The sequence below is a fragment of the Pantherophis guttatus genome, chromosome 2, assembly GCF_059756535.1.
Source record: "Pantherophis guttatus breed Tessera chromosome 2, ASM5975653v1, whole genome shotgun sequence".
NCBI classification, from domain to species: Eukaryota; Metazoa; Chordata; class Lepidosauria; order Squamata; family Colubridae; genus Pantherophis; species Pantherophis guttatus.
In genome coordinates this window covers 101,989,184-102,012,725 of record NC_142064.1, presented here as the reverse complement: position 1 = coordinate 102,012,725, position 23,542 = coordinate 101,989,184, and the positions used below count along the sequence as shown (strand labels likewise).

The 23,542-nt window shown below is 38.8% G+C and overlaps 2 protein-coding genes and 1 long non-coding RNA gene across 6 annotated transcripts in view; 1 reads left to right on the top strand and 2 right to left on the bottom strand.

Annotated features, from left to right (window-relative positions):
- P3H3 (prolyl 3-hydroxylase 3) overlaps positions 1 to 5,810 on the bottom strand; it is a 28,990-nt gene extending 23,180 nt beyond the window's left edge. The window contains exons 1-5 of one of the 2 annotated variants that reach the window (XR_015732338.1): positions 5,246 to 5,674; positions 3,201 to 3,353; positions 1,939 to 2,125; positions 265 to 396; positions 27 to 160 (exon numbers count right to left, since the gene is read on the bottom strand). Coding sequence is in view for 1 of the 2 variants with exons in the window: in XM_034410981.3 (XP_034266872.2) it covers positions 27 to 160; positions 265 to 396; positions 1,939 to 2,125; positions 3,201 to 3,353; positions 5,246 to 5,674 (1,035 nt within the window). In the remaining variant the exon portion in view is untranslated. Of the gene's footprint in view, positions 1 to 26; positions 161 to 264; positions 397 to 1,938; positions 2,126 to 3,200; positions 3,354 to 5,245 lie in introns of both variants that reach the window. The other variant, XM_034410981.3, reaches the window with a different exon arrangement.
- Positions 5,811 to 6,008: 198 nt separating this feature from the next.
- Positions 6,009 to 22,733, top strand: LOC117661817 (uncharacterized). 3 transcript variants are annotated; one of them, XR_015732340.1, is made up of 7 exons: positions 6,009 to 6,145; positions 6,290 to 6,437; positions 7,416 to 7,708; positions 14,000 to 14,081; positions 17,229 to 17,354; positions 17,769 to 18,129; positions 21,095 to 22,733. It is a non-coding gene; the product is annotated as an uncharacterized LOC117661817 (long non-coding RNA). The 3 variants fall into 3 exon arrangements; XR_015732339.1 differs by lacking the exons at positions 6,009 to 6,145; positions 6,290 to 6,437; positions 7,416 to 7,708 and having other exon boundaries at positions 13,596 to 14,081; XR_015732341.1 differs by lacking the exons at positions 6,009 to 6,145; positions 6,290 to 6,437; positions 7,416 to 7,708 and having other exon boundaries at positions 13,596 to 14,081; positions 17,765 to 18,129.
- Positions 12,421 to 22,005, bottom strand: GPR162 (G protein-coupled receptor 162). The gene is made up of 4 exons (XM_034410983.3): positions 21,142 to 22,005; positions 17,718 to 17,907; positions 15,882 to 16,033; positions 12,421 to 13,596 (listed from the first exon to the last, which is right to left on the bottom strand). Exons 1-4 carry the CDS (start codon positions 22,003 to 22,005, stop codon positions 13,024 to 13,026), a joined length of 1,779 nt encoding a protein of 592 aa, XP_034266874.1. The 3' UTR covers positions 12,421 to 13,023.
- Positions 22,734 to 23,542: the final 809 nt, after the last annotated feature.

Genomic DNA, 23,542 nt, shown 5'->3' with positions numbered 1-23,542 from the left:
CAGATAAGAGAAATGCTGCTGGTTACCTCTCTGGCTGGAATAGCTATTTCTTTTCCCAGATCTGCTTGGTACTCTTTCAACCTCTCCAGCATTTTTTCATCTGATGGATAGAACAGCAGGAAGGTAGCTGCACATTCAGCAGCAACAGTCCGATTTCCAACTAAAAGAAAGAAAATGTTCTTCATCATCATGTTTTTTCTGTCTGTCATTCTGGCAAAGCTTGACCCCTTACATGAACTTCTCAGCTGTTCATTTCCTGCTTACCTCTGTCATAGGCAAATTGCAATAAATCAAAATGAGATGGGATGAAATCTTCTGTGGAAGACACCCTGCCTGGCTTGGTGGCAATATCAAGGACACACTCTTGCCTGCATTTCAAGACCTGGACATAATGAGCTGGAAAGCAGAGAGAAACATAAGGGGCTTTGGCGTTTCAACTACAGAAGCACTGAAACAAGTATTGCTAAGATTCCTACATTGTCTGTGTTTCTTATTTCACCATTCAAGCAATGCATGTTAAATTTAAATTTACGTAGTTTTAATGTGACATTTTATTTCAAAATCTAATTCTTGTTGGCCATCTACATTGTTTTGGCTTGTGTCAGTATGACAACTTGTGCAGTGCTGATTGGCTATACAAGTTAAGTGCAGAATGCTATGTTGTTTATTATTATTTTAAAAAAAGTCTTAGATGAGCAAAGATTGGAAAAAATGGTTTCAATTTTAGTGGGCCAAGGGAGGCGTCAAGACTTCCATGTCATGCAAAATAGAAAAAGATAAAAAGAGTGTGGATCAGAGATTGGAGATTGAAAAGATCCCCATGGAAACATATCCAGTGCCTGAATTAGTTAGCAGTTAGCTGGGTATCATTTTTCAGTGGTAGCATTTACAACCATGTTTTTCATCCAGTCAGACCAGAATTTTTGTATGAAAGGATTTTGTGCTGGGCTCTGATATTGACTAATAACCCTCTCCTAATTTTCCCTAAAAAAAATGGAGACCTTTTTTGATTATTGTTATTGGTACAAATTAGAAAATCTCCAAAATTTACTGCATTTTATTCTGAGACCTATTATTTGATTTCCTCATCTCAAAATGCTTTTTAAAATCCTGGAGCCATATATTCATTTGAGATGCCTCCCTTCTCATTGGCCCCTTTTAAAACTGACAGAATTTCTAATTTGTACGATTGTTCAGAAGTGCAGCATTTGGAGGATGAAGGAGACTAGTAATGAAATTTCCCAATTTTTCAATGTTTTTTTTTTTTTAAATAGCCAATAACTTAATTTTCTCCCATATCTGATTCCAAATTTCAGGATTCTCCCCTCTCTCCATTTTTTTTTTTTTTGGCAAAAGCTATTATACCTATTGTGAGAACATGAAAAAATGGCAGTTGTTTCTCTTTACAGGGACACTTTTTCTAATCAGTTTTAATAAGTCCACAACAACATCCTTACCCTGAATATTTAATCATACCATTCAAACTATTTCTTCTAAAAAGTAACTGTCACTGATTAAGAGCTATACCTCACCTAACCGCTCCTAATTTTGGGGAAAAAACTTTTCCATTGATCTCCCATGTCATGCTCAAGTATGCTGTGCTATGCAGTAAATAATTTTCCTCACTTAGATAAACAGGCTACAGGATTTCCTCAGTGAAGTAGCTTGCATCACCTCGAAGCTTTGTACAGTAGTTCCAATACTCAGTTCTCTTTGGTTATTCCTGAAAAGGAAGCCTCAGAAGCAAAATGCTATGCTGCTTTGTAAAATACCTTCAAAAGCATAATTTTGCTCAATCTTTTGTCCAAGTGACATATTCCTTTGAAGATCTGCAAATCTCTTTTAAAAAAAGATGTTTCTTTCAGACAATGGCTTATGGTTTTCACGTACTTGCCAGCTCACACAATTCATCATACTTTACTAAACCTTTGATGATACCTGCAATGCTTTCATAGAGGCCTAGTTGTGTCTCTTCCTTGTCGTCTTCATCTTCTCGGGGCCCTTCACAAAGAGCTCTGCAATTCTCCAGTGCCAGCAGCCCCTCTCTGAGCGATTCTTCCAGTTTTGCTGCTGCCTGCTGGTAGTCATCCGTACCATAATGATGCATCCCAGCTTCATAAGCTACCTGCAGAGTCAGAGAACCAAGCCACCTTTGTTAAAGTCCAAGGATTGTGCAGGAGGTGACTATTGAATCCAAAGAATAGTACAATTATGTACTCAAGAGTACAAGTAGTCCTCAACATACAACCAATCCTTTAGCGACCATTTAAAGTTACCACAGCATTGAAAAAAATGACTTACAACTGATACTTGCACTTATGACCTTTGCAGCATCCTCACACTCACAACAAGTGAGCACCCTGTGATGTTTTGCCTACTGCAGTGATCCAGCAGAGCGTATTATCTCCAAAAATTTTCAGATCATTGTTAAAAAATATTTCTGGATTTGCCTTACAAGTATTTGTATAATTTAAATCCTGCTCTACAACAATAATTTAAAAACACATTTTTAAAGTTTTTTTAAAAGAAAAATTGGATACAAAGAAAAATATCACTTCTAGAGATCAATAACCATTCAATCTAAAAAAGCAGTTTGCTTTTTTAAAAACAGTTGTTAGATTTCTGCTAAATAATTGTTCCACTTGGGGCTATTGCTGAAGTATAATAATAATAATAGTTTAAAGAACATTAAGTCAAATTTAAAAAGAGACCACAATGAAGCCAACTGGAAAGAAACAGGTACGGGTAGTAACAATATAGCATATTTAAACATCAGCAAATTTTCCTAATTTTGCAGGCTGGTTTCTATTGTTCTGCTTGTTTTAATTTACAGAGGAAGTTTTATGCTGCAGTTCTGTTCTGAGAACTTGCAGAAGATATATGAGGAAAACACAGGAGGACAATGGTTTCTTAACCCTTAGAAAGCAAGGACTAACAGCACAATTATCTATGAGAGTCGACATACTCTTAGGCAGTGGTGGGATTCAGCCAATTTGCACCACTTCGGGAGAACCGGTTGTTAACTTTCTGAACAGTTTGGAAAACTGGTTGTTGGAAGAAATCATTAGGGCAGAGAACCGGTTGTTAAATTATTTGAATCCCATCACTGCTCTTAGGCCTTTAGAATCGTGACTCCCAATCTCTACACAGCAGTCCTTCTGATCTGTTCTATAACATCCAGTTTTCCAAAAATCTCTCACCCAATGTGGTTCAGCTTCCAGATCCCGAAAGCTTTCAGATTTTATCCCTGCCATGCGCTGGTATTTCTCCATATCCTCACGCATTTGTAGGTGCTGTGGATTGGCTATGAAGAATGTATGAGCTGAAGAGACAGCTTCATCCAGTTTTTTTAACTGTTGAAAAGAGAAAATAAAATCCTTTTTGATTGAATGTAGAATACAAGGGAATCATCTCAGTCTGGGAGAAGGAAGGTTAAAAAGGAATACAGCAATCCCTCTGGTTGGATCCATTTGCTCCCAGATGGTAATACTATTGACTAAAGTATCTGTGAAATAATGTTTATTATATCATAATTATATCATAATTCACATGCTAATTGTAATTAGCAGACACATAGATATACATGCATGTGCGCACCCCCCCACACACACTATAATATACCGTCTCATTTGATTTTTAAAATCCTTATTCTGTGTAGTCAATCCGCAGGAAACCTCATCCCATGTGCATTGACAGCTATGTGGCATCTGGGTTGAATTCACATGATTAACACTGACATGTATAGCAGGCAGTTTTATTTATTTTATTAGAATTAGAAAGCCTAATCATCATAGCCCCTCCCAGTTAGGGTGGAAAAAATGCTTTTTTTAAAAAAACTAGATGGAGAACTCTAAGAAAACAGAGGAACAAGGAGTCATCTCAAACTTGAGAAACGGAGAGGAGTCTTCTCAGCTACTGATGAAAAATATAAACTAGCCACAAAAAGCTCAACAACAATAACAACAACAACCACAATCAAATAAACCAAGTTGAGGACTGGAAATCAGGTATTTCAATAGAAACAGGTAAAATCTAAGCAGCATTAAATTTAGAATCATATTTTTACATTCTATGTGTTTAAGTCATTTTTCTTCCTTTTAATTTGTCAAGAAAAACAACACTGACTGTTGAAAGACCTCTCAGTCTTAGATAGCGATGGATGCCAACTGATCCTCACCAACCCCTGGAAGGAAGGAAGTGGTCTAACAAGCTTCCAGGGCAAGACAAAATAAATAAATAAATGGAGTTATGATGTGTAAAACCAAAGTGAAAAGAAGTTCAAGATCTCCAACTTTTCACCCTGTAGGATCAGCTTTGCTAACATGGTCCCCAATGAGAATGCCAACAGCAAGTCAGCCTGAGACATTTTGCTGATTGAGGAATATAGTGTTTTCTCACAAATTAACATGATTACAAAACCCAACTATTTTGTCATCTCAAACAGATGAAACAAAAAAAGCAGCATAAATGTAACATCAGTAGCAACAGCAATGCTAAACCAACATTTTATTGCTCATTCATTGGCTATCAAATTATTGTTCATTCCACATCATGCATCTCAAGAACTCTGAATTAGGATGCTGTGAGAGTAGTTCTTTCCTTCTGAAATGGCCCGCAACCAGTGCTTTTTATAAGGCGGCCCAAACCCAACATTTGAAATCAATAGATGGATCAACATTTCACGCAAGGCAGCAGTACAAAATAATTTAAATCTGATGTCAGGAATTTGCTCAACTTTTATCAAAGGAACTCAATGACCTGACTACTGGTTTCAATGAAAACAAAAAACAAAAATACAGATGCAGTGAAAATAAAGTTGGGTGGTAGCGCTGAGATTAATGTCCTGCCCTCTATCTCTCAAGAGTCTGCAACAGAGTTTGCACCCAACAGATAACTTTAAACCTGCCCCTCCTAACCCATCTCTCTAAGAATGTCTCAAAAGAACAGAAATACAATATTAATGCAAAGAATGTATTAAAAACTGGATGGATAAGGGACTAGTTGAAATTCAAAGCCATGAGAGTCTCTGCAGGAGAATTTAAGAGCTTCCCGGAATTTAGGAAGGTATTAAATGTATGCTAATACTTTGGTGAGGGTTGGACGGTCTCGGGGTGGGTGGTGGGTGGGGGGCGGTGTAACTGTTGCGCTGTTCTTCTAGCGGGCGTGGAAGAGGGGGGCCGAGGACGGGCAGCCACATCAGCAGCTGCTCTTGCACACAGAGGGTCCCGCCCTCTCCGCCGCTCACCTTGAAGAAGGCAATTTGCAAGTAATTGTAGGGCTCCCTCTCTTCGAAGTCCTGTTGGATGGCGTGGCTGGTCCGATAGCGGGACGGCTGCCCGCCCAGCCTCCGTCCCAGACATTCCTCCAGGCATTCCGCTCGCTGCAGCACCCGGTCGAAGAAAGTGGTCTCCCACGAGTGGAAAGGCGACTGACTCCCAAAGAAGGCTTCCCTCTGGCATCCGCCTCGGCACTTTCGGCGCGCCTCCTGCAGCTGCGAATAGCTGTGGAGAGAGCGCTGGAGCAGCTCGGAGGCCCGAGGCCAGTCCTGGGCGAAGTACGCCCGCACCCCGTCAGCGTAGAGCAAGTCGAAAGGGGCTACCTGGCTCGAGCCTGAAGAGAAGCAGCCGCAGCTTCCAGCGAGGAGGAGGAGGAAGAGGAGAGAGAAGGGGAGCATGGCCGAGCCGACGCCGGGAAGCGGGATTCGAGGGAATGAACGCCAGAAGGAAAGCTGCAAACGTAGCTGGAAGGAAGGCGGTGGGCGGAGAGAGAGAGAGAGAGAGAGAGAGATGCCTCGGCTGCTTTCCGCTCTTCTGCTTGGCTGGGATGGAAAGGGGGCCTGCTGGAAGGAAAGAAGAAGGCGGAGACCCAGAGGAGGAAAGAAAGGTACGGTACTCCAGAGCCGCCCGTGGCTGGAAAGTCCTGAAGCGGAGCGGTTGGCGAAGGAGCGGGAGAGCCCTGAAACTCTTGAGTTCGAGTCATTCATTGGGCGAGAGAGGAGAATCTCTCCGAAGGGAGGGAGGACTGGATGGGCGCTTCAGCAGCCATCTCCCCGCTCAGAACACAATAGAAGCTCCGGCCTTTGAAGTACTGTATTTCCATAAATGCCGTGTTTAAACGGAAGTTCGCCTTTGTTTGCAGATAAAACGTAGGTACGATTTATTACTTGCATTTTGCTACAGATGCTTTGGCTGTTGCCCGTGTGAGCTGAAAGGTCCTTGAATGAGCAGCTATAGAGGTGAAAAAAGAGCTTGAGCCTTAATTCCCCCTCCCCCATCTTTGCATATAACAGGTGATTCAACTGAGACTGCTGTGGAAGGTGCCCATCAGTTATTTTAGAGGCGATGGTATCACAGCAGGGGGCAGCACCCAGGTTGACCCTGGCTGGCTGGAAGCTGAATAGGGATGCATGGAGAAAACCTGCAGGAAATTCCACTGCGGTAATGTGCATTTGACCTCTTTTTTGTTTTACCACTTGCACACTTCTTAAAAACTCAGTCCTGCTATTGCTCAACTTACTTTTACATTTCTCTTAACCCACTCACTTCCTACTATATAACAGAGCAGACCTATGTATGTTGCTCACTCCCTGCCCAGCCTAATATCATTCTGCACCTCCTGAATTTTGCTCACTGATTCTTTTTGTATTCTTTCAGTCAGAAGCCTGCCAAACACTATTCCAAGTACATGTAACAAATGAATCCACCTGTAGTTTTTGCACTCATCTCCTTTGTATAGAGGAACAACCTTGGTCTTCCTTCTGATATCATGCCACATTGCCACAAGTTCAACAAGCTGTTTTACTTCATGTTGTTCAATGCAAGCTAAGATTTCTTATGCAGAAGCTATCTTACAAGCCAGTGTACTGTTGCCCTTATTCTGCCACCTAATATGTACACACAACTGTTGTTGGACACAGATACTACAGTCGAGAATGAGTGGGTACTGAATGAATGTGGACTGAGCACAGGCATGAGTGACCTGTAGAAGAGAGGCTGGTTGATATGCATTAGTTGTCCAGAGAAAATGAAGAGGATTAAATTGCAAAATAGTTATCTGAATGAAGAGTGCACAGATCAAGAAAAAGGGGAATGACTAGAAAATCATGGTTGGACAGAGTTGGAAAGTAAGAAAGATACATGAACAGTTTGGTGTGAAGGAGGCCCTTTCTGAGGGAGATGGGCAGTTTAGAATATGAAATATAAGTAAATACAATAAGTTGTAGCCATATTTCCTTTTCTGTGAATTGCTACCTTTAATTTCTTATTTCTTTCTGCATTTTGCATAATACTTACTCTAAAAAAAGAACCTTCTGATGAATATCTCTGCATCTCTTTTTTCCGCGAATGTCATTCTATGAATATACACCTTGTGAAGAAATGCTCCTTTTAATCAGTTCTGAATCATGCACCATTTAGCTTCATTGGATGACCCCAAGACCTAGTATTTTGAAAGAGTAAGAAGTCTGCTACATGTTCCAGCAACCAGATACACCAATAAGTGGGGATTAACACCAAACAATGAAGCAGAACACAATTGCATAATCGAGGACCTATTAAGGAGGGAAGTTGAACTGTATATAAACAAAGAGCAAACCCCACAATCACTTGCACTGATGATGTTACCTAGTCAGGTAATGAAACAACTGCAAGCTAACAGTCAAGCTTAGAGATACCAAGGACAGCACAGTTCAGTCCTGAGCTACATACCGGTACATTTTATTTTATATACCTCTCTTGTGTGTCCTCTTTTATTTGTTTTTTCTCTGTCAAAAAGCATTAATCTTTTTCATAGGAAAGTTCTTTCAATTCTTTAATGATTTTGATTGCCCCTTTCTGCAGTTTTCTGATCAGTAAAATGTCCTTTTTGAGGAGGTTGTCAGAAAAAACCCTGCTTTAGTAGACATTACCACCACTATTCAAAACAGCACAATTTCAATTATGTTCACCATCTTCAGGATGCCTTCCCTATAGGAATTTTCTGAAATGTATTTCCTTATGTGACCTTGCTTCTTCTTTTTCCTCACTGTTGTGCACTTTCCATTTATTTAATTTCCATTCTGAATAAATGGATGTGGCTACTTTCCTTTTGGAATGACAGATAATGATGTAGAATGCCATATTGGCCAAAGTCCAAGAGATGTTGGTCCTCTCACCAAAAAGGCGACTCTTACTGGAGCTGCATATAGCAGGAGGTCAGCTTTCTCTGACAAATCCCTAACTTTTGGCTGAGGTGCTCCCAGATAAATTGAACCCAGCTAGGAGTTTAAATAGAGCAGGACTCAGCTATTATTTCCCAAAATATACCTCCAGTTTATTATTGTTCAATCTAATGCTTTAATCAGTGAAACTTAACTGCTTTATCATTTATGTATAAGACAATTTGGAAAGTTGGTTTAACTAAAAGATAATTTTTTGTTTCACCAGTTGGAACACTGAAGTTAGAATAACTTGACTGTACAAGACAGTTAACTGATGTCTTCCTAAGGTGGCTTTTACACTGCAAGACATGTGCTTTACCCAAAGAACAATGTTAACAACTTGCCATCCAACAGGAAGCCCAGATGTGGCTCTCTATTCATCTTCTCTGTAATACATTTTATATATATTCTGGAACCTGAATTATTCATGCAAGTCTAACACATTTAAACTAACTTTATGAATTTTATTTGCAATTCTATATGTGTACTTATTACATTCCAGTGTTCTTCCTCTTAAATTTCTTCTGTGTATTCCAAAATTCTCATTAAAATCTTCCTTGGGCAGAAGGTTGTACAGCTATCACTAGAGCTTTTAGGGTACACATAAGGTTTTCTATAAGGTTTGGCATTTCTGGGTTTGGACAAGAAAATCTCATGCATTTGTAAGTTTTGCCCTTTAGAGATGGAGGGCAGGAGAGGCTTCTAGCAGAAGGACTAAGATCTTCCCTGAATATGTCAGAAGATTCAGTTTGACTGGTGTCTATTAGCGGTCATTTTTTAAATGGGAATTTCTCATCAGTAGGCATGGTTGCCTCCCAATATATTACAGCTGGATTAACAGAGGGTTTTTTTCTTACTACCCATAGGTATCTAGATTGTTAACATGGTAGATAAGGTTAAAAATATGAGTCAGTTCATTACCATGTGAAAAACAGGCACCTAGGTCAATAGATTTGAGTTTTTTACATGTTGTGGGTGGAGGAAAGCAGACATTTGTTCCTGATCTATCAAGGAAAATACTAAGTAGAAATTAAGTAGGAGATATCTAAGTGACATGGTCAAAAAAAGTCAAGATGGTGACTACAACAGTGTGGTTGAAGTTCCGTCTTTTTTTAATAAATATCACACTAACTCCTAAGACCAGTTGCAGGTGTTTCAAATTAAATACTCTCCAGGACTATTAAGAATGTGAACAAAACTTTGATATCCCTGTACAGTATTTAGCACATTCTGAGTGGCCATCGGTAAACTAAGTATCTCTTAGTTGGTGACCTGTGAGTAATTGTAACAGTTTGCTGACTTGTAAGATAGTCTTTCATTTAAAAATCCATGGAATAGGTTTTTGGAATAGTGTAAATTGGAATAAAATTGGGCTTTGATTATACTAGTGGCATATTATCCTAAATGAGCTAAACTGACTGGAACACATTATTTTATTGGTAACCCGTTATGTGAAAGCTTATGTGAAAGCCACAATAGTAGTAGATATCAGTAATTATGGGTTTATCTAGTGACAACTGTGGCATATGAAATATTGTGATTTGTAGTGTAAATGATACAGATAGTGCATTGTTGAATGAAATTGATAAAAGAAAAAAGACACATGATGTGCCTGTGAAACTTAAGAGAAAGGGGAAGGATATAATAAATTTGAATGAAGGTAGCTTGATTGTGGGGAATTAATGAAAACAATTACAGAATTCACTGTGAATTGCAAATAAAATGTATGTAAGAAAAAATGAACCAGTATCATTTACTTTGTTGTCCATATGACAATAAGAATTCATAGGTTGGTGATAGTGTGTTCTAATGAATATTGATAATGGTAGAATCGGGGGTTAGTTTGGGGAAAAACTTAGCAACTTTCTAAATAAATGCAGTCCTGAGGAAAAGGTATTAATGCTAGATGATATGCAGGGCCGGATTTTCCTATAGGCTAACTAGGCTTCAGCCTAGGGCCTCAAGATCAAGAGGGGGCCTCAAGATCAAGAGGGGCCTACATTCAACTTGTTAGCAAAATTAAAATTACACTTTCACTATAGGTGAAAGGGCCTCATAAGTGGAATAGCCTAGGGCCTCTTTTCATCTAAATCCGGCCCTGATGATATGAATTGATGGCTGAGATGAAATAATGTAGAAGAAGTGATTAGGTTATTTTGAGTCCAAGAAAACACAAGAGAGATGATTGGCTAGCATCTGTTCAGAAAAAGGCCTATTTGTGACTTCCGAGGAAATGACAGTCTGAAGATAGCTCTGCAAAAAGTGGAGCTAACAACCACAGTAGAGTGGTGAGTACACTGGCTCTTTGATATTTCCTCTTCAAAGAGTGAACTTGAGATCACCCACAAGTGCTCCAGACATCTGCTCCCCTCAAGGAGACCAAGACAGGAATGTCTGATGGGTTGAGAGCTCTGGAAAACAAGAAAAGAGTCACCTTGCTCAAGCCATAGTTGGCAGCTTTGCAAGGACACTAAGATTACATACTACCTTTCTAATCATTTTCAGAAATTGCTTAATTTCTGTTTAATTGCTTTTTAGCTATTAGGGATCTTTGGATCAAACAGATTTTACACATCAGATCAGTCTTCCTAAAATCCTTCACAAAAGAAGTTTTAACTACAAGTTCAAGAATTACATAAATTGGGGAGGGGGAATAACCAGCAAAAGGTGAATAAAACTTTAATTTTAGAAAGTTACAAATGAACTAAGTGGACTAAGCACAAATGAAATTCGGTTTTGGAATTAATTCTAAAGAATCCTTCCCATAGGAAAATGCTTTTTTTTATTTTTTTCAAAACTGAATTTTCAAGATAAGTAAGACTTTAAAAATTGGATACTAGAGGGAACTAAAAATTACAATTAAAGGAGAAATCTCAAATTCAATTTACAATTACAGAATGAAACAAAATTAACACTGGACACATTGACAGTTATTTTTGAATGGATGCAGAATGGATGCAGAAGTTAATTTTAAGAGTGTCATTATAAACCGTGTTTAATAAGATGTGATGGAAGGTTTTACTTGACAAGTTTGAGACTGATTTGAAAGTGGGTTTAAAGATGATAGGCTACAAGAATGATATGGAAAAAGATCTTACACTGGACATACAAAAAAACAACTGATTGTCGTAATTTGTTATTTGTATATCCATTTTAATTAAGAGAAATCCTGGATATTTTTCCTATGGATTTACAAAAGAGGTTTGTAAAAGCTTTAAAGAACTTTGTGAGAAGGGATAAAGAAAAAAAAATGAAATCAAGTTCCACAAGATTATTTGAAGGGACTAAAGATCAAGATCATTAGAAGTAAAAGGAAGGAATAAGAATCAAATGGTTTACAAAAGCTATCTTCTATGATGTTTGATGAGTTCCCGGTCTAGACTACTAGCACTTCCTGGTAATTTCTATCTAATTACTAACTAGATCCAACTCTGTTTAGCTTTTGGGGGATATCAGTCAAAATCAGATAGTTGCTACCATCTGCTACAACATAGGTGGATCACATATATATGTTCCCCCATTACCAACAAAATGTAAGTGAACAAGGCATGATATATCCACACTCAATGTCCCCAAATGGTTGTCTCTTAAGTAGTACCAGTCAAAAGGCACCATGCCACTATTCCATCTTTCTTAATGCATTTTCTTTGGTAAAAAATAGTTGTAGGAAACATGGAAAACTGACTGATGGAAAATAACATTTTCACCTTCATAAAATTCTAACTGCACACTAAAAGCATCATCTGGAAATACTTCAACTGTGAATACAACACTAGACAAATCCCTTCTTCCCTTTCCCCTGAATTAACTACTACCCTCTGGGGATAGATCTGGCATAAAAATAAACTCTGAATATATGAACCCAGACAAGTTCAGCTGTTTGTAGTATCTTTCTTCCAATTTTTGGCACTAGCTTTGCTCATGTTTGCATCTGTGATAGAATAATGATAAAAGATAGCTTTCAAAGATCTAATGAAATCCTTCTTTCATCAGTCTCTGTTGATGGTGACTGTCCATTTCATTCTTGAACATTTTTATGTCTCCCATTAGCCCTTCTCATCTGTAATGTATGGATGATAATGCTTTCCAAGAGACCCACTGTAAGAACTGTTGTAGTATTACGTGTGAGCTACTGGTCTCTAGAAGTCAACAATGACTTGATAGCCCATAATCAATCAATCAACATTGGAATGCATGATAAACACTTTCATGATCACTGCAAGTGATTCCTCTTTTCACATTTAATGCACTTCATTGGTAGGTAAGGTTAGCTGAGGGTGATTCTTCTCAGTTTCTCCTGCTAAGACTTACTAAGCACTTGATGACAGCACTCTCTTATATACCTTTGTGGTGTGTCCTGTAGTTTTTAGGGGCACTAATTTCCAGCTAAGTACATATCTGTTTGTAGCCTGAATCACTTTAATAGCACAAAAACATGATTAATTAACACTAAAACAAAAACCAGACACGTGACATTCCATATATATATATATATGGAATATACCTTCCATATATATATATATATATATATTCCTTCTCACCACACCCAATTTTTTTTCTCTCATGAGTGGAGCTAAGAAAGTTGCGAAATGGATAGTGTTAACAACGCTGCCAAAGATAAAGAGTGCCCTCAGTTATCTAGGGTGATCTGAATTCAAGTTGTCCACTGAGAGCAGGATGCCATTGTGCTCTCCAGCCGTGACATTTTTCTACCCTCTCACTACTATTCTCCCCTCCATATCAGGTTCCCTTATGGCATAACTCCCGTCCTCTTGGAGTATCAAGAAAAAACATGGGAGCCTAAATTTTTGAGTTCTGGGATTTCCTTAAAAATCCACAGCAGAGCTATTGCCTTTGGTACCATTGTATAGGCTGACTTCCTGCAAGGATTGTGCCCCATGAGTTGCCATGGTCCATTTGCCAGGCCCCTGTTCTCCAGCACAGAGGTATAGACTTTCACCATCAGTCAATGAACATTGTTGATTCCTATCAGGGCCTTCTAGTTCTGCACCGTTTAGGGAATGGTGCCTCTCACGCTGTACTGTGAATGGGAGGCGTGAGTGGCGTGGGGTGCTGTGAGGGGAGGGCACCGGTGTTTCATCAATAAAGGTCGTAATCTCATCACGGAAGAAGCAAGCACTGGAGCCAGGTCCAGGTCCCCGAGCCATTCCAGCTTCTAGAAACTGCCGAAGTGTAGTGAACTCATCCTCAGGGGAACGTCGACGGGGATGGTAGCTTCGGAACTCTGGAGGCAGAAAACTGGAGGGTCCTCCATGTTTGTGTGGAACAGCCACCCGAATGTCATCAGATGAGGACCACTTGTGAAGGAAGGAAGGAGTTGAACGATGGGAGGAAAAGATATTGGTTTCATCATGAGACATCCTCCGGGAGATAGGAACCTGAAAGGAAAGTCAGTGGAGAAACAACAGCTGAAGAATATAGATTGCTCTCCATTGATAAAAATGTCCAATAGCTTAAACATTTTAGGAGTCTAAATGAAAGAAAGAAATCTGAACTACCTAGCATATTCCTCTCTTCTCTTTATATAACAAGTCCCAGATGGTTCACAGGCAGATGTCATAAGGGATCCATGGTAAAGTATTTAAAGTAATAAAGTTTGAATTTTCTTTAATCAGATGTTAATAGTATGAAACTGAAAAGATTCTCAAGAATTTGTTAATCACTCCAATGCCTCCCCACTAATTGGCTAGAATGCCTGATGCAAAGATATTTACTTTTTTCAATGCAGTTAGACTGCTAACTCTCTTTTCTCTTTTCTCACCATGCAAAAACCATCTCAAGATGGAGAAGATCAGAGAAGGCACCTGTCAGATATATTTGCTTTGAAGTGTTTGGTTATTTGAATTTCCTAATTGTTCTTTATGTGAGTATAACAAATAGCACCCTCTGCTCATAATGCTGTTTTACAAAAAATGTAATTCCCATCCTGGTTCTCTCTCCCCCCTCCTCCTATACATGCTTTCTTATACTAAGTATTTGGGGAAATGGGGGAAAGTACCTTGTTGAACCACCATTCTCTAATGGTGGTTTTATTCAAGGGCTTCATTTTGCAATTTGTAGTTTCAAGGAATTTTAGAAAAATCCAGATGGGGGTCCTTCGGTGTTTTCTCAGATACCCCTTTTCTGGGCATAAAATTCAATTATAAAAGGAAAGCTGGAATAGCTACCATATCCACATTACTCTGGAATGTTAATCTTCCAATATGTTCAATAATTAGAGGAGTAGCTCCCCAGTTCAACTCAGTTCTACATTTTTAAGTAGAGCGGATAAAGCTTCTACCATATTTCCCTGCAGTGCTACATCAACCTCCCAATTGTTTTTTTCCCATGATGTTCCCTAAACACACAAACATGAATTATTGCATATAGCTCAGCTGCTTGGAGGAAAATTGTGCCATATTCCTACAAGAGATGTAGAAACAGATGGGAGGGTGTGTGGATTACACAGTACGAATTTTTAAAAAAGCTCTATATTTAAATGTCTTTCTCCAGATGATTGTGAAAATACACCCATAATTATCACATAGCAGTTTGGCATCAAACTGGGAATACTCTTTGGTTAGTTACTAATGCCCCCTTATAAAAGCAACTAGCTTAGAAAACAGGTCAACTATGTACATTCATCAAACTAATAAGTTTAAATGCCTCGGTATTCTCAGAAATAATAAAAACCCATTTAGTTTTTAGCAAGTCTCTAATTATGAAGTAAATTACAAAATAAGAGTTGGAAGGGACCTTGGAGGTCATCCAGTCCAACCTCCTGCTCAAGCAGGAGAACCTATACCTTTCCATACAAATGGTTATCCATTGTCTTCCTAAAAAGCCTCCAGTAAATTATAGAATCAAAAGCAGAATCCAGTTTTAGAGTTCAAGATCGATGCCGTGTGTTTTGAAATTCTACTTAGAAAAGAAGATTCAGTTCAAATCTAATTAGCCATAACATCTATTAAATGTCTTTGGGCCAGTCTCTCAATCCAATTTACCATATTAGCTTACCGTATTATAAAGAACGGGAGATAAACTTTTCCCCAAATACAAAGGATAGTGAGTTGTTGCAATACAGTACTTTGAATCTAAGAGAACATGGTTAGGCTATACTGGCCTGTTATACATGGACTGACTCAGTCTAATAGAAGACCATGTGCATATATTTAGAAGTGTAATTTATTTTTTTGTGCATCAGGTTTCTGATACACAATACACAATAGAGCTGTGGTGGCACAGTGGTTAGAATGCAGTACTGAGGCTAACTCACTGTTCACTCCAGGAGTTCAATTCTGAGCGGCTGAAAGTTGACTCAGACTTCCATCCTTCTGAGGTCAGTAAAATGAGAACCCAGTTTGTTGGGGGCAATATGCTGACTCTGTAAACCGCTTAGAGAGGTAAAACACTGTGAAGTGGCATATAAGTGCTTTTGCTATTGCTATTCTATCCTGTTTGTTTATGCGCTCATGGTGGCGTGCAAAGCAATCCCTCTTCCTACTTTGCCCCACAATAGCAACCGTCAAGTAGACTGGGCTGAGACTGCCTGTTCCAAAGTCACCCAGTGACTTCCATAATTGCAGGTGGACTAGAATCTGCAGGTCAGTATTTTTACTAACAACGCTGGCTCTTTATTCATATGGTAGTTGTAACCAATTATCACTCAGAGCAGGCAGCTTACCTGCAAATAATGTACCCTGTCGTGGGGCAACAGCATATGGTGCACCGGCAGCAGCTTAACATCCCTAGGATCCTGCTTCATGGCTGTAGCACCATTGGCATTGAATCGCACCTTGCAGATCCTCCCATCTCCATAATCATCACCAGGGCCATCTATACAGGAGAACAGGAGAGCTAAAAACCCCTTTCAGACTCAAAGGTCTCCCCTTCACATCTCCGTCCTCAGCACAGAGAAAGCACATCTGCACATTGGCATGGCAGGGTATCATTTGAAAGTCATTGTGGCTCACTTCTCTTTCCCCTCCCACCTCAATGCTCTTTTATTTACTTTTGTATTTTGTATTATATAATATTTTATAACTTAGTAAAAAAAATTTTTTAAAAAAATCATCAAGGCTATGTTGTTGATTTCTAAAAAATATTTTACCCACCTAGGGTTCTAAGTCTGTATTGTGCTGTACTAGTCCTACACTTCACAGTACAGACCTGCTTTTGTTAATAGCTTGCAATAAATAGTCCATGATATATTCCAAACTCTTTTTAGTGCTGTTAAAAGGTATGCTATGTATGCAAGAGAGGTTGCTGAGAAACCTAAGCAATAAACAAGCTGGATTATGTTCAGTTCCTTGATTTCCTGCTTAAATGACTATTCTTGGGTAGAACAATTGGAGGCAATTGTCTCATTTGGTGCAAATGTGAATTTATTTTACTACTAGGACTAATGTTGCAATCTATTCTATAATTTTACTGGATGTCCAAATCCAGATTAAGAGCTGGTTGTCGAAGATGCTTATAGGGTCAGCATCATTCCTAACCTTTAATCAGCACATGCAGCTCAGCAATTTGGGGAAAGATCATGGGATGAAGCTTCAGACAGAGGCATAGGCCTACAGTGTTCTAATCTGGTATTGATCTATTAAGAACAGCAGAAATGCAGAGATAGCATTTCTTTCTCCGGATTTGTAGTAATCTAGTAGTTGTTTAAGAGCATATACTGTAACTAATATATGCAGTTAAGAGCAAGATAGTTGCTCTTAAGATAGTTGACTCAGTATACAACTACCTACAGGGTATGTGCTAGGGAAAAATGAAATAAGGGTTATGCCTTGAATGTGACTAGAATCACGTTCTAGATTAGGACTCTAATGTTAGTTACTAAAAAAAGCACCTGTGTAAGTTTGATCTTTCAGATATTTTACCTGAATATTAGTTGATGTCATCTGATCAATTGATTTTCTACAATTTGATTTCAGTAACATGTTGTCATATATTTTAACATTGAGAATGCCACAAATGGCAACGCTGTCTTTTAAATTCCATCTTGGTACCTGACTGCTTATAATTGCAGAAACGGACTGGCCTCCAGGCTTCTAGGAATAAGGATTTACTCTCTAGACCTATTGCCTTCTTTTCCCTGTCCTGGATATGGAAATGACAGGATTGGATATGAAATCGATTGTGCATATTGAAGGGGGCAAGTATAAAGCTTCTAATAACTTGCAAACTGTTAATAACATGTTAACGTAGCCCTCATCCTTAAAACTAAGGTAAAGTAAGGAACTATTTTATTTTCCTCTGTGGAACACATTGTAATTTTAGGAATTATTTAAGGTGGCACTCTGTGAGAAGACAGACACATAAACGCCATCTAAAATATGCAAATTTGCAACAGATAAAAAGATAGCTGCTCCTCTGATGAATCTCCTGACAGGATACCTAATTCTGGTTGCTGATCTCACACTTCACACCTTTGAAGCTTGTGATTATTCCCCCCCCCTCCACAGTATGAAGCTTCCTCAATATATCATACAAAGACTGAAGTGGGTAGGTTGCTCACCGTCTTCCCCATCATCTTCTGACATTATTGCTACACATTGTTCCCAGACAGTCCGGACATCTGCCCGGTAACGTTCACAAGACCAGATGAATGATGGGAGTAGCAGCGTCTGCACCATGGAGCACCAGAGCACTGCCAGCACCATCCAAGTGGGAGCAGTGTCATAGCGTAGGCTGAAGAAGCTGACCACCTAAAACAAGGAGAGATAAGAGTTGGTGTGGGTAAAATTCCACAGTTGGCTCCCTGTTCATGACAGAACACTCCAGAGACTATCAGAAAATTTCTCAGACCACTAAAACAGGAATGATACTCGTGTTCTTTTAACATTCAGAGAACTGATAGGCTTTGCAAATGGAACATTCTCAAAAAACCAAGCAGTCGAATCGGTGAAAACACAGCTAAACATAAACAGGTATTGTGGGAAATGCAACCACCTCAACACACTTTTAAAATCATTGTCTGCTTTCTACTCCAGCATTACAAGGGAAGGGAAACGCTCACAAATACTTTTTGGCAAACAGCTTCCTAATGGCTAGTTCACTATATGCAGAAGCTGAAATTGTATGTCTGGAAAATAATTTCAGTATGTGCTGGCTATTGTCTTATAACACATTACAGCATTATTATTATTTTTTAAAAGAAAATGATGCTAATTACTGCTATCATCAAGTAAACAGCAAGAGCTGATCAAGTGACATCAGCAAAGGGCAGGATACCGATTTTTTTGGACTATAAGATGCACCGGAGTATAAGACACCACCGGAGTATAAGTTGCATCTTAGTTTTTGGGGAGGAAAATAAGAAAAAAATTGATTGGAGGTGGATCGGTCTCCCGGAATACCCACAAACAGTTCTTCCCAGAGGTGAACTTTAGCAACAGGTTCGTTGGTTGTGAGCTCTGCACTTGCTTTTTCAGCCTCTCAAAGGGAGGTTTCAGAGCTTTTTTCAGCCTCTGAAACCTCCATTTCAGAGACTGGGCAGGGCTACATTCAGACTATAAGACGCACCCAGATTTTCACCCTCTTTTTGGGGGTAAAAAAGTGCATCTTATACTCCAAAAAATACGGTAATTGCCTTACAGAAAAGTCTAATAGCTCAGTTACTCTGGTCATACTCAGTTACTCTGGTTACTTTTTCTGCATTCTTTCTTTACAAAAGAAGTCTGCAGTTTTCATTTATTCTGCTGGATTTAATAATTATCTCTATGGAGAAAATACTGTTTTCCCCATAGCTTTTAAATAGCAATGTATTGGTTGTTGCAAAAATTAAACAATTATGTATAATTCTCTCAAATGATGTATGGCACATGATTGCACAGATGTTACAAGCACCAGATAATACTTGTGACCTCTACGGATCAATGCTAAAAATAACCTCCATGGATATCTATACCCTAAAAAATACTATTGATATTTTAAAAAAACATTTTATATTATTCCAAAATTCCAATTAACAGTAGATCCATTTAGTAATGTTTCCTGTCAAGTTTGCTGGCATTTTTCTTTAATTATTGGCAACTCTGTTAGGCTGGATGAGAAAAAAAATTCAGTAAATGTGAATTGTGAATGAAAATTCAAGAAATAAATTGAAATTGACAATTGCAATATTTTTTATTCTTACCACCCTCTTAAAGGGTGGTAAAGGAATTCTGTGCTGTGTTCTCTTAAAAGTGATCTGTAAAACCATGGCATAAAAAAAAACACAGTTCAGGTTTGTCTTGAAATTGTGGGGAACCCCCCCCCCAGCTGTAAAGGGTTATCTTTGCTCTATCTTTTGACTATCTGGAATTTCTGAAAAAATGACAAGGAATATTTGGAGATAAATGCAGGGATTTTCTACTATGAGTGAGAAATACATGTAAAAAACAACCCATGCATTTAAAAAAAATTCAAAAAAAAAGTTCAAAAAATAAAATGACAAAGCACTTATTAAAACATTTAATTTAGAATTCAGCCACACCTTAAAGCATCTTAAAGCAAATGATACTACATCCATGCAGTCTTTTTAGCAATATAACAGAAGTGAATTTCTATAGTTTTCTTCTAGGTTTTCTTTTACTTCGCTGTCTAACCAACAATCCTGGCATCACCAGGCACTACCTCTGGCCAAATATTTATCTTCTGCCATCTGTCAAGGTTGGCTGAGTGCTGCCACCTGCTCAGATTTGTTTCACATTAGCATTAGGATTTAGAATAGAGGAATTTCATTATTTTTATTGTTAAATAATTGCTGATCTAGCACATGTCAATCAGGTGGTCTACCAATAAATATGGACTTTTATCTAGCCCTGGTTTCTTAGACATATGTATAGAAATAAATAGCCCCCAAGATTCAAACATTTTTGTCCAGCATGAATGAAACCATCAAACTTGCAATAAGACTATATATCTCAAAAGGCATATACATACAGTGGATTATCAGTGCTTCCCATTAATTAATTAAGATATACTCTACAGCACTGCTGAGAGGAGATCAGAATGGTGTTAAAGACATTAAAACAGATTAAGCACTTCCCCCCCCAAAGTGTCCCAAAATATCTGTATTTCCTTTTTATCCACCCATGACATCTATTTACTTTTATAATGAAAAATAAATTACTACACCCAGAACACAATTTTGATTAGAGCATCCAACCTTGATGCCGGATGACCTGTCTTCCATGGACAAGGCACCTAAGTACCACATGTGGTCCAAGAGCCCCCAAAGCTTTGAGTGAAATCCCCAGATCTCTCCAGAGATGGCCACCAATTACAATTTTTAACAAGACAGAAAAATGTACCAAAAATGTAATATTAACTATTTTATTAATTTGCAATGTTACTTCTGGCATACTCCTCAAAGCCGTCCATGTATTACGTAATTGTCCACCATCCCCCGCCTGCCCTACTTGGTATATAATTATAGGTTCCTTTTGAAATACTATTAAGGTGTTTGGTATTAGTGTAGTGCATGTTTAGGAACTGGACCTAAGGACATAATTTATGACTGATATACACAGTCCCTGAACACTATAAATGAATCAATCTATCTGTCTGTCTGTCTGTCTGTCTGTCTATCTATCTATCTATCTATCTATCTATCTATCTATCTATCTATCTATCTATCTTCTTAACCGTCCATCTCCCTCATACAGGGGCTCTGAGAGGTATACAATTTTTGCCAGGAATGGATAATTTTAAAGAGATAATGAAAAATGACTTAGATTTGAAACATACTCAAAAAATCTCGTTATCATTCTATTTCAGAATGTTAAATGTCTTTATTTCAGGAAATGTCTTTGTACATGCAAAGTGGGGGAAACTGCTTTGTTAAAGTGATTTCGGTTGTGTCAGTCCTAACAGAAATTAAGGATTCATAACTGGATTTTTGCCTTCTAGAGACCCTCCAAAACAACAGGTCAAAAATAGGAAGGGATATTTCTTACCAAAATGGGTACACCAGTCAGCGTGTCATACAGAAAAACAATGGCGCTGATGAGATTGGTCATCTGCATGGAAGTCTTAGCAGATTCAGATCCATCCAGTGATGATCTTCTTTTGCCTCTGACATCCTCTACTACAATGGCTGGCACATTGAAAGTGTTGTGAACTGAAGAAGGACAAGAAGAGGCATCTTCTGTTCTTTGGTGATGGCATCTATGATGCCTTTGGTGTGCCCATAACGTCTGGTAGAAAGTTATACCCACACACACCAAGCCCATGACTATGCCTCCGAGAAGAAGCAAGCTGAAGCACACACCAAAGCCTAAGCCGATCTTACTGACAATAAACTGGCAGCCACTGGCATAATAACGCTCTCCATTGTTATGCCAGCCAATGGATGGCAAGGTAGAAAGAATGAAGGAGACCATCCAGATGCCCATCACAGCATGCAGAGCCTGCTTCTTGGCATTGCTCAGCCGATAGTTGACTGGCCATCTTACCATCCACATACGGTGATAAGATAAAGAAGCCACGGTGAAGCATGTGGCCAAGGCCAATGTATAATAGGTAGAGACAAAGACCTTACAAATGCTTTCGTTCCAGTCATAGTCAGAAGATTCACGTCGCAGCTGCACCACTGCATAAGTTGTAAGTGGCACAGCAGCCATGAGGATGTGTGTCCCTGCCAGAAAGCAGAGCAGGAGCTCCAGGGGCTTGTGCTTCTGTTGCTTCGCTGTGATGCTCAAGATTATCCAGGAGTTGGCTAACAGCGCAAGAAGCCCACAAGCCAGCCACCAAAGTGAGTTAATGTGCAGTGTAGCTTTGGATAGTTCCTCCATGGAGCTGCTGTCACCTCCACGATTCATTCTGCAGCCTCCTTCCTGGGATATGAATCCACACAGAAGAGAGAACCCAATGATTACTTCCGTGGCTATCTCCTAAACAGGAGAGGGATGCAGAAAAAAAGTCTAGCTATTGCCATGAGGTGCATACAATGTCTTTCTTCACTCCTTGTTGTTCTTTTCACCTACTTTTTTATTACTGTACAGTGTTCTGATCCATATGTTTCTCTGACATGGTTCTGATCCATCTCTTTTTTCTTTTGATTATTTTCTCTTTTTTAAAGAAAAATATATTTATTCCAGAAAAAATTATTTGTACAGAGCAAAAACTAGGCCATGACAACACAAAACTGAATTGCTCTTATTTGCTGTGAAGACACTGCTTTGTTTTCAAGGAAAGTTAGCATCTTCAGTGAGCTGTAGGATTCCTATATTTTCTTAAAAGGAAAGCCCACTATTACTGAACAGCTTCTACATAAGGATATTAACTTATGTCTGCCCCGCATGTTTTTTTTGGGGGGGAAAATATAAGGTACCTTGATGTTCCATGTATTAAATTGCTGATCTGTATAATTGCTGATTTACTGTAGGCTTGGATAATAGTTTTTGGGCGTGTTATATATTTGTGCTATTTGTTTTATCATTCAGATGACTGCTGCAATTTCCTTTAAAAAAAATTAAGCTGCCACCAAATATGCATCAATTAACAGTGCATCTTAAGAAAACTAAGTAAATAAAGGATAAAGATTTTTTCCCTGTTGCCATCTTTTCTTCTGTTGTTGCTTTACTTTCTCTATCTTCAAAAATTAACTTTTATCGGTAATCACATTTGACGTTGCCTCTCCAAGATGAATTAAAATTTAACAAAGGGTTCTTGGGGGACAGGGTTGGAAGAGTTCACTTGGAAGCAGGATGAAAGTCTTGACTTTTACAAGGCACCACTGAGCCGTTGATCAGAGAGCTCCCGAATGACCACACATGACCAACTTCCTTTGCTTTTCTGCCAGGCACTTGGGCTGGCTATCCACCAAACCTTGTCCTCTGGTTTGGAATCCATAGATACCCAATCAACAACTGCAGGAAACGTTTTCATTTCCCCAAGTTCCTTGGCCAGTTAGAGTTTATAGAACCAGTTGTACTGTAAAAAGAAGAAAAAGGAAAAATGTAAAAAAAACACAAGAAGATACCTTTTTCCTGTCTATTCTCCTGCCCTCACAGAAACCATTCCAACTCATCCACCCACACAAATGAGTAGGTAATGGAGAAGAAAAACTATTGTGTTATAACACTGGATCAATACAACACTGAAAGACTGAATTCAATCACATGGCATGGCATAAGGATCTATTGTAATCTGCTTTTTGCACCCCAGGAAAATTCAAACCAAAACAGTTTTGTGAAAGCTTCTAGTGAAGAGGAAAAGCATCCTAAATTCTATTTCTTAAGTACTTCTCTCAATCTTCTCCTAGAGTCTGATAAGGCCCAACTATTTTTCTTCCTACTGTAATACATGGCAAGCTAGTAACAGAATAACAAAGTTGAGAGGGACCTTGGAGGTCTT

Excerpts from the sequence above, each read along its gene's own strand:
- GPR162 (XM_034410983.3), bottom strand. The coding sequence starts at position 22,005 with ATGAATCGTGGAGGTGACAGCAGCTCCATGGAGGAACTATCCAAAGCT. Across the intron at positions 16,034-17,717 it reads AGAAGATGATGGGGAAGACG|ATGGCCCTGGTGATGATTAT; the intron begins GTGAGCAACCTA and ends TCTCCTGTATAG. Across the intron at positions 13,597-15,881 it reads ACAGGGTACATTATTTGCAG|GTTCCTATCTCCCGGAGGAT; the intron begins GTAAGCTGCCTG and ends CTTTCCTTTCAG.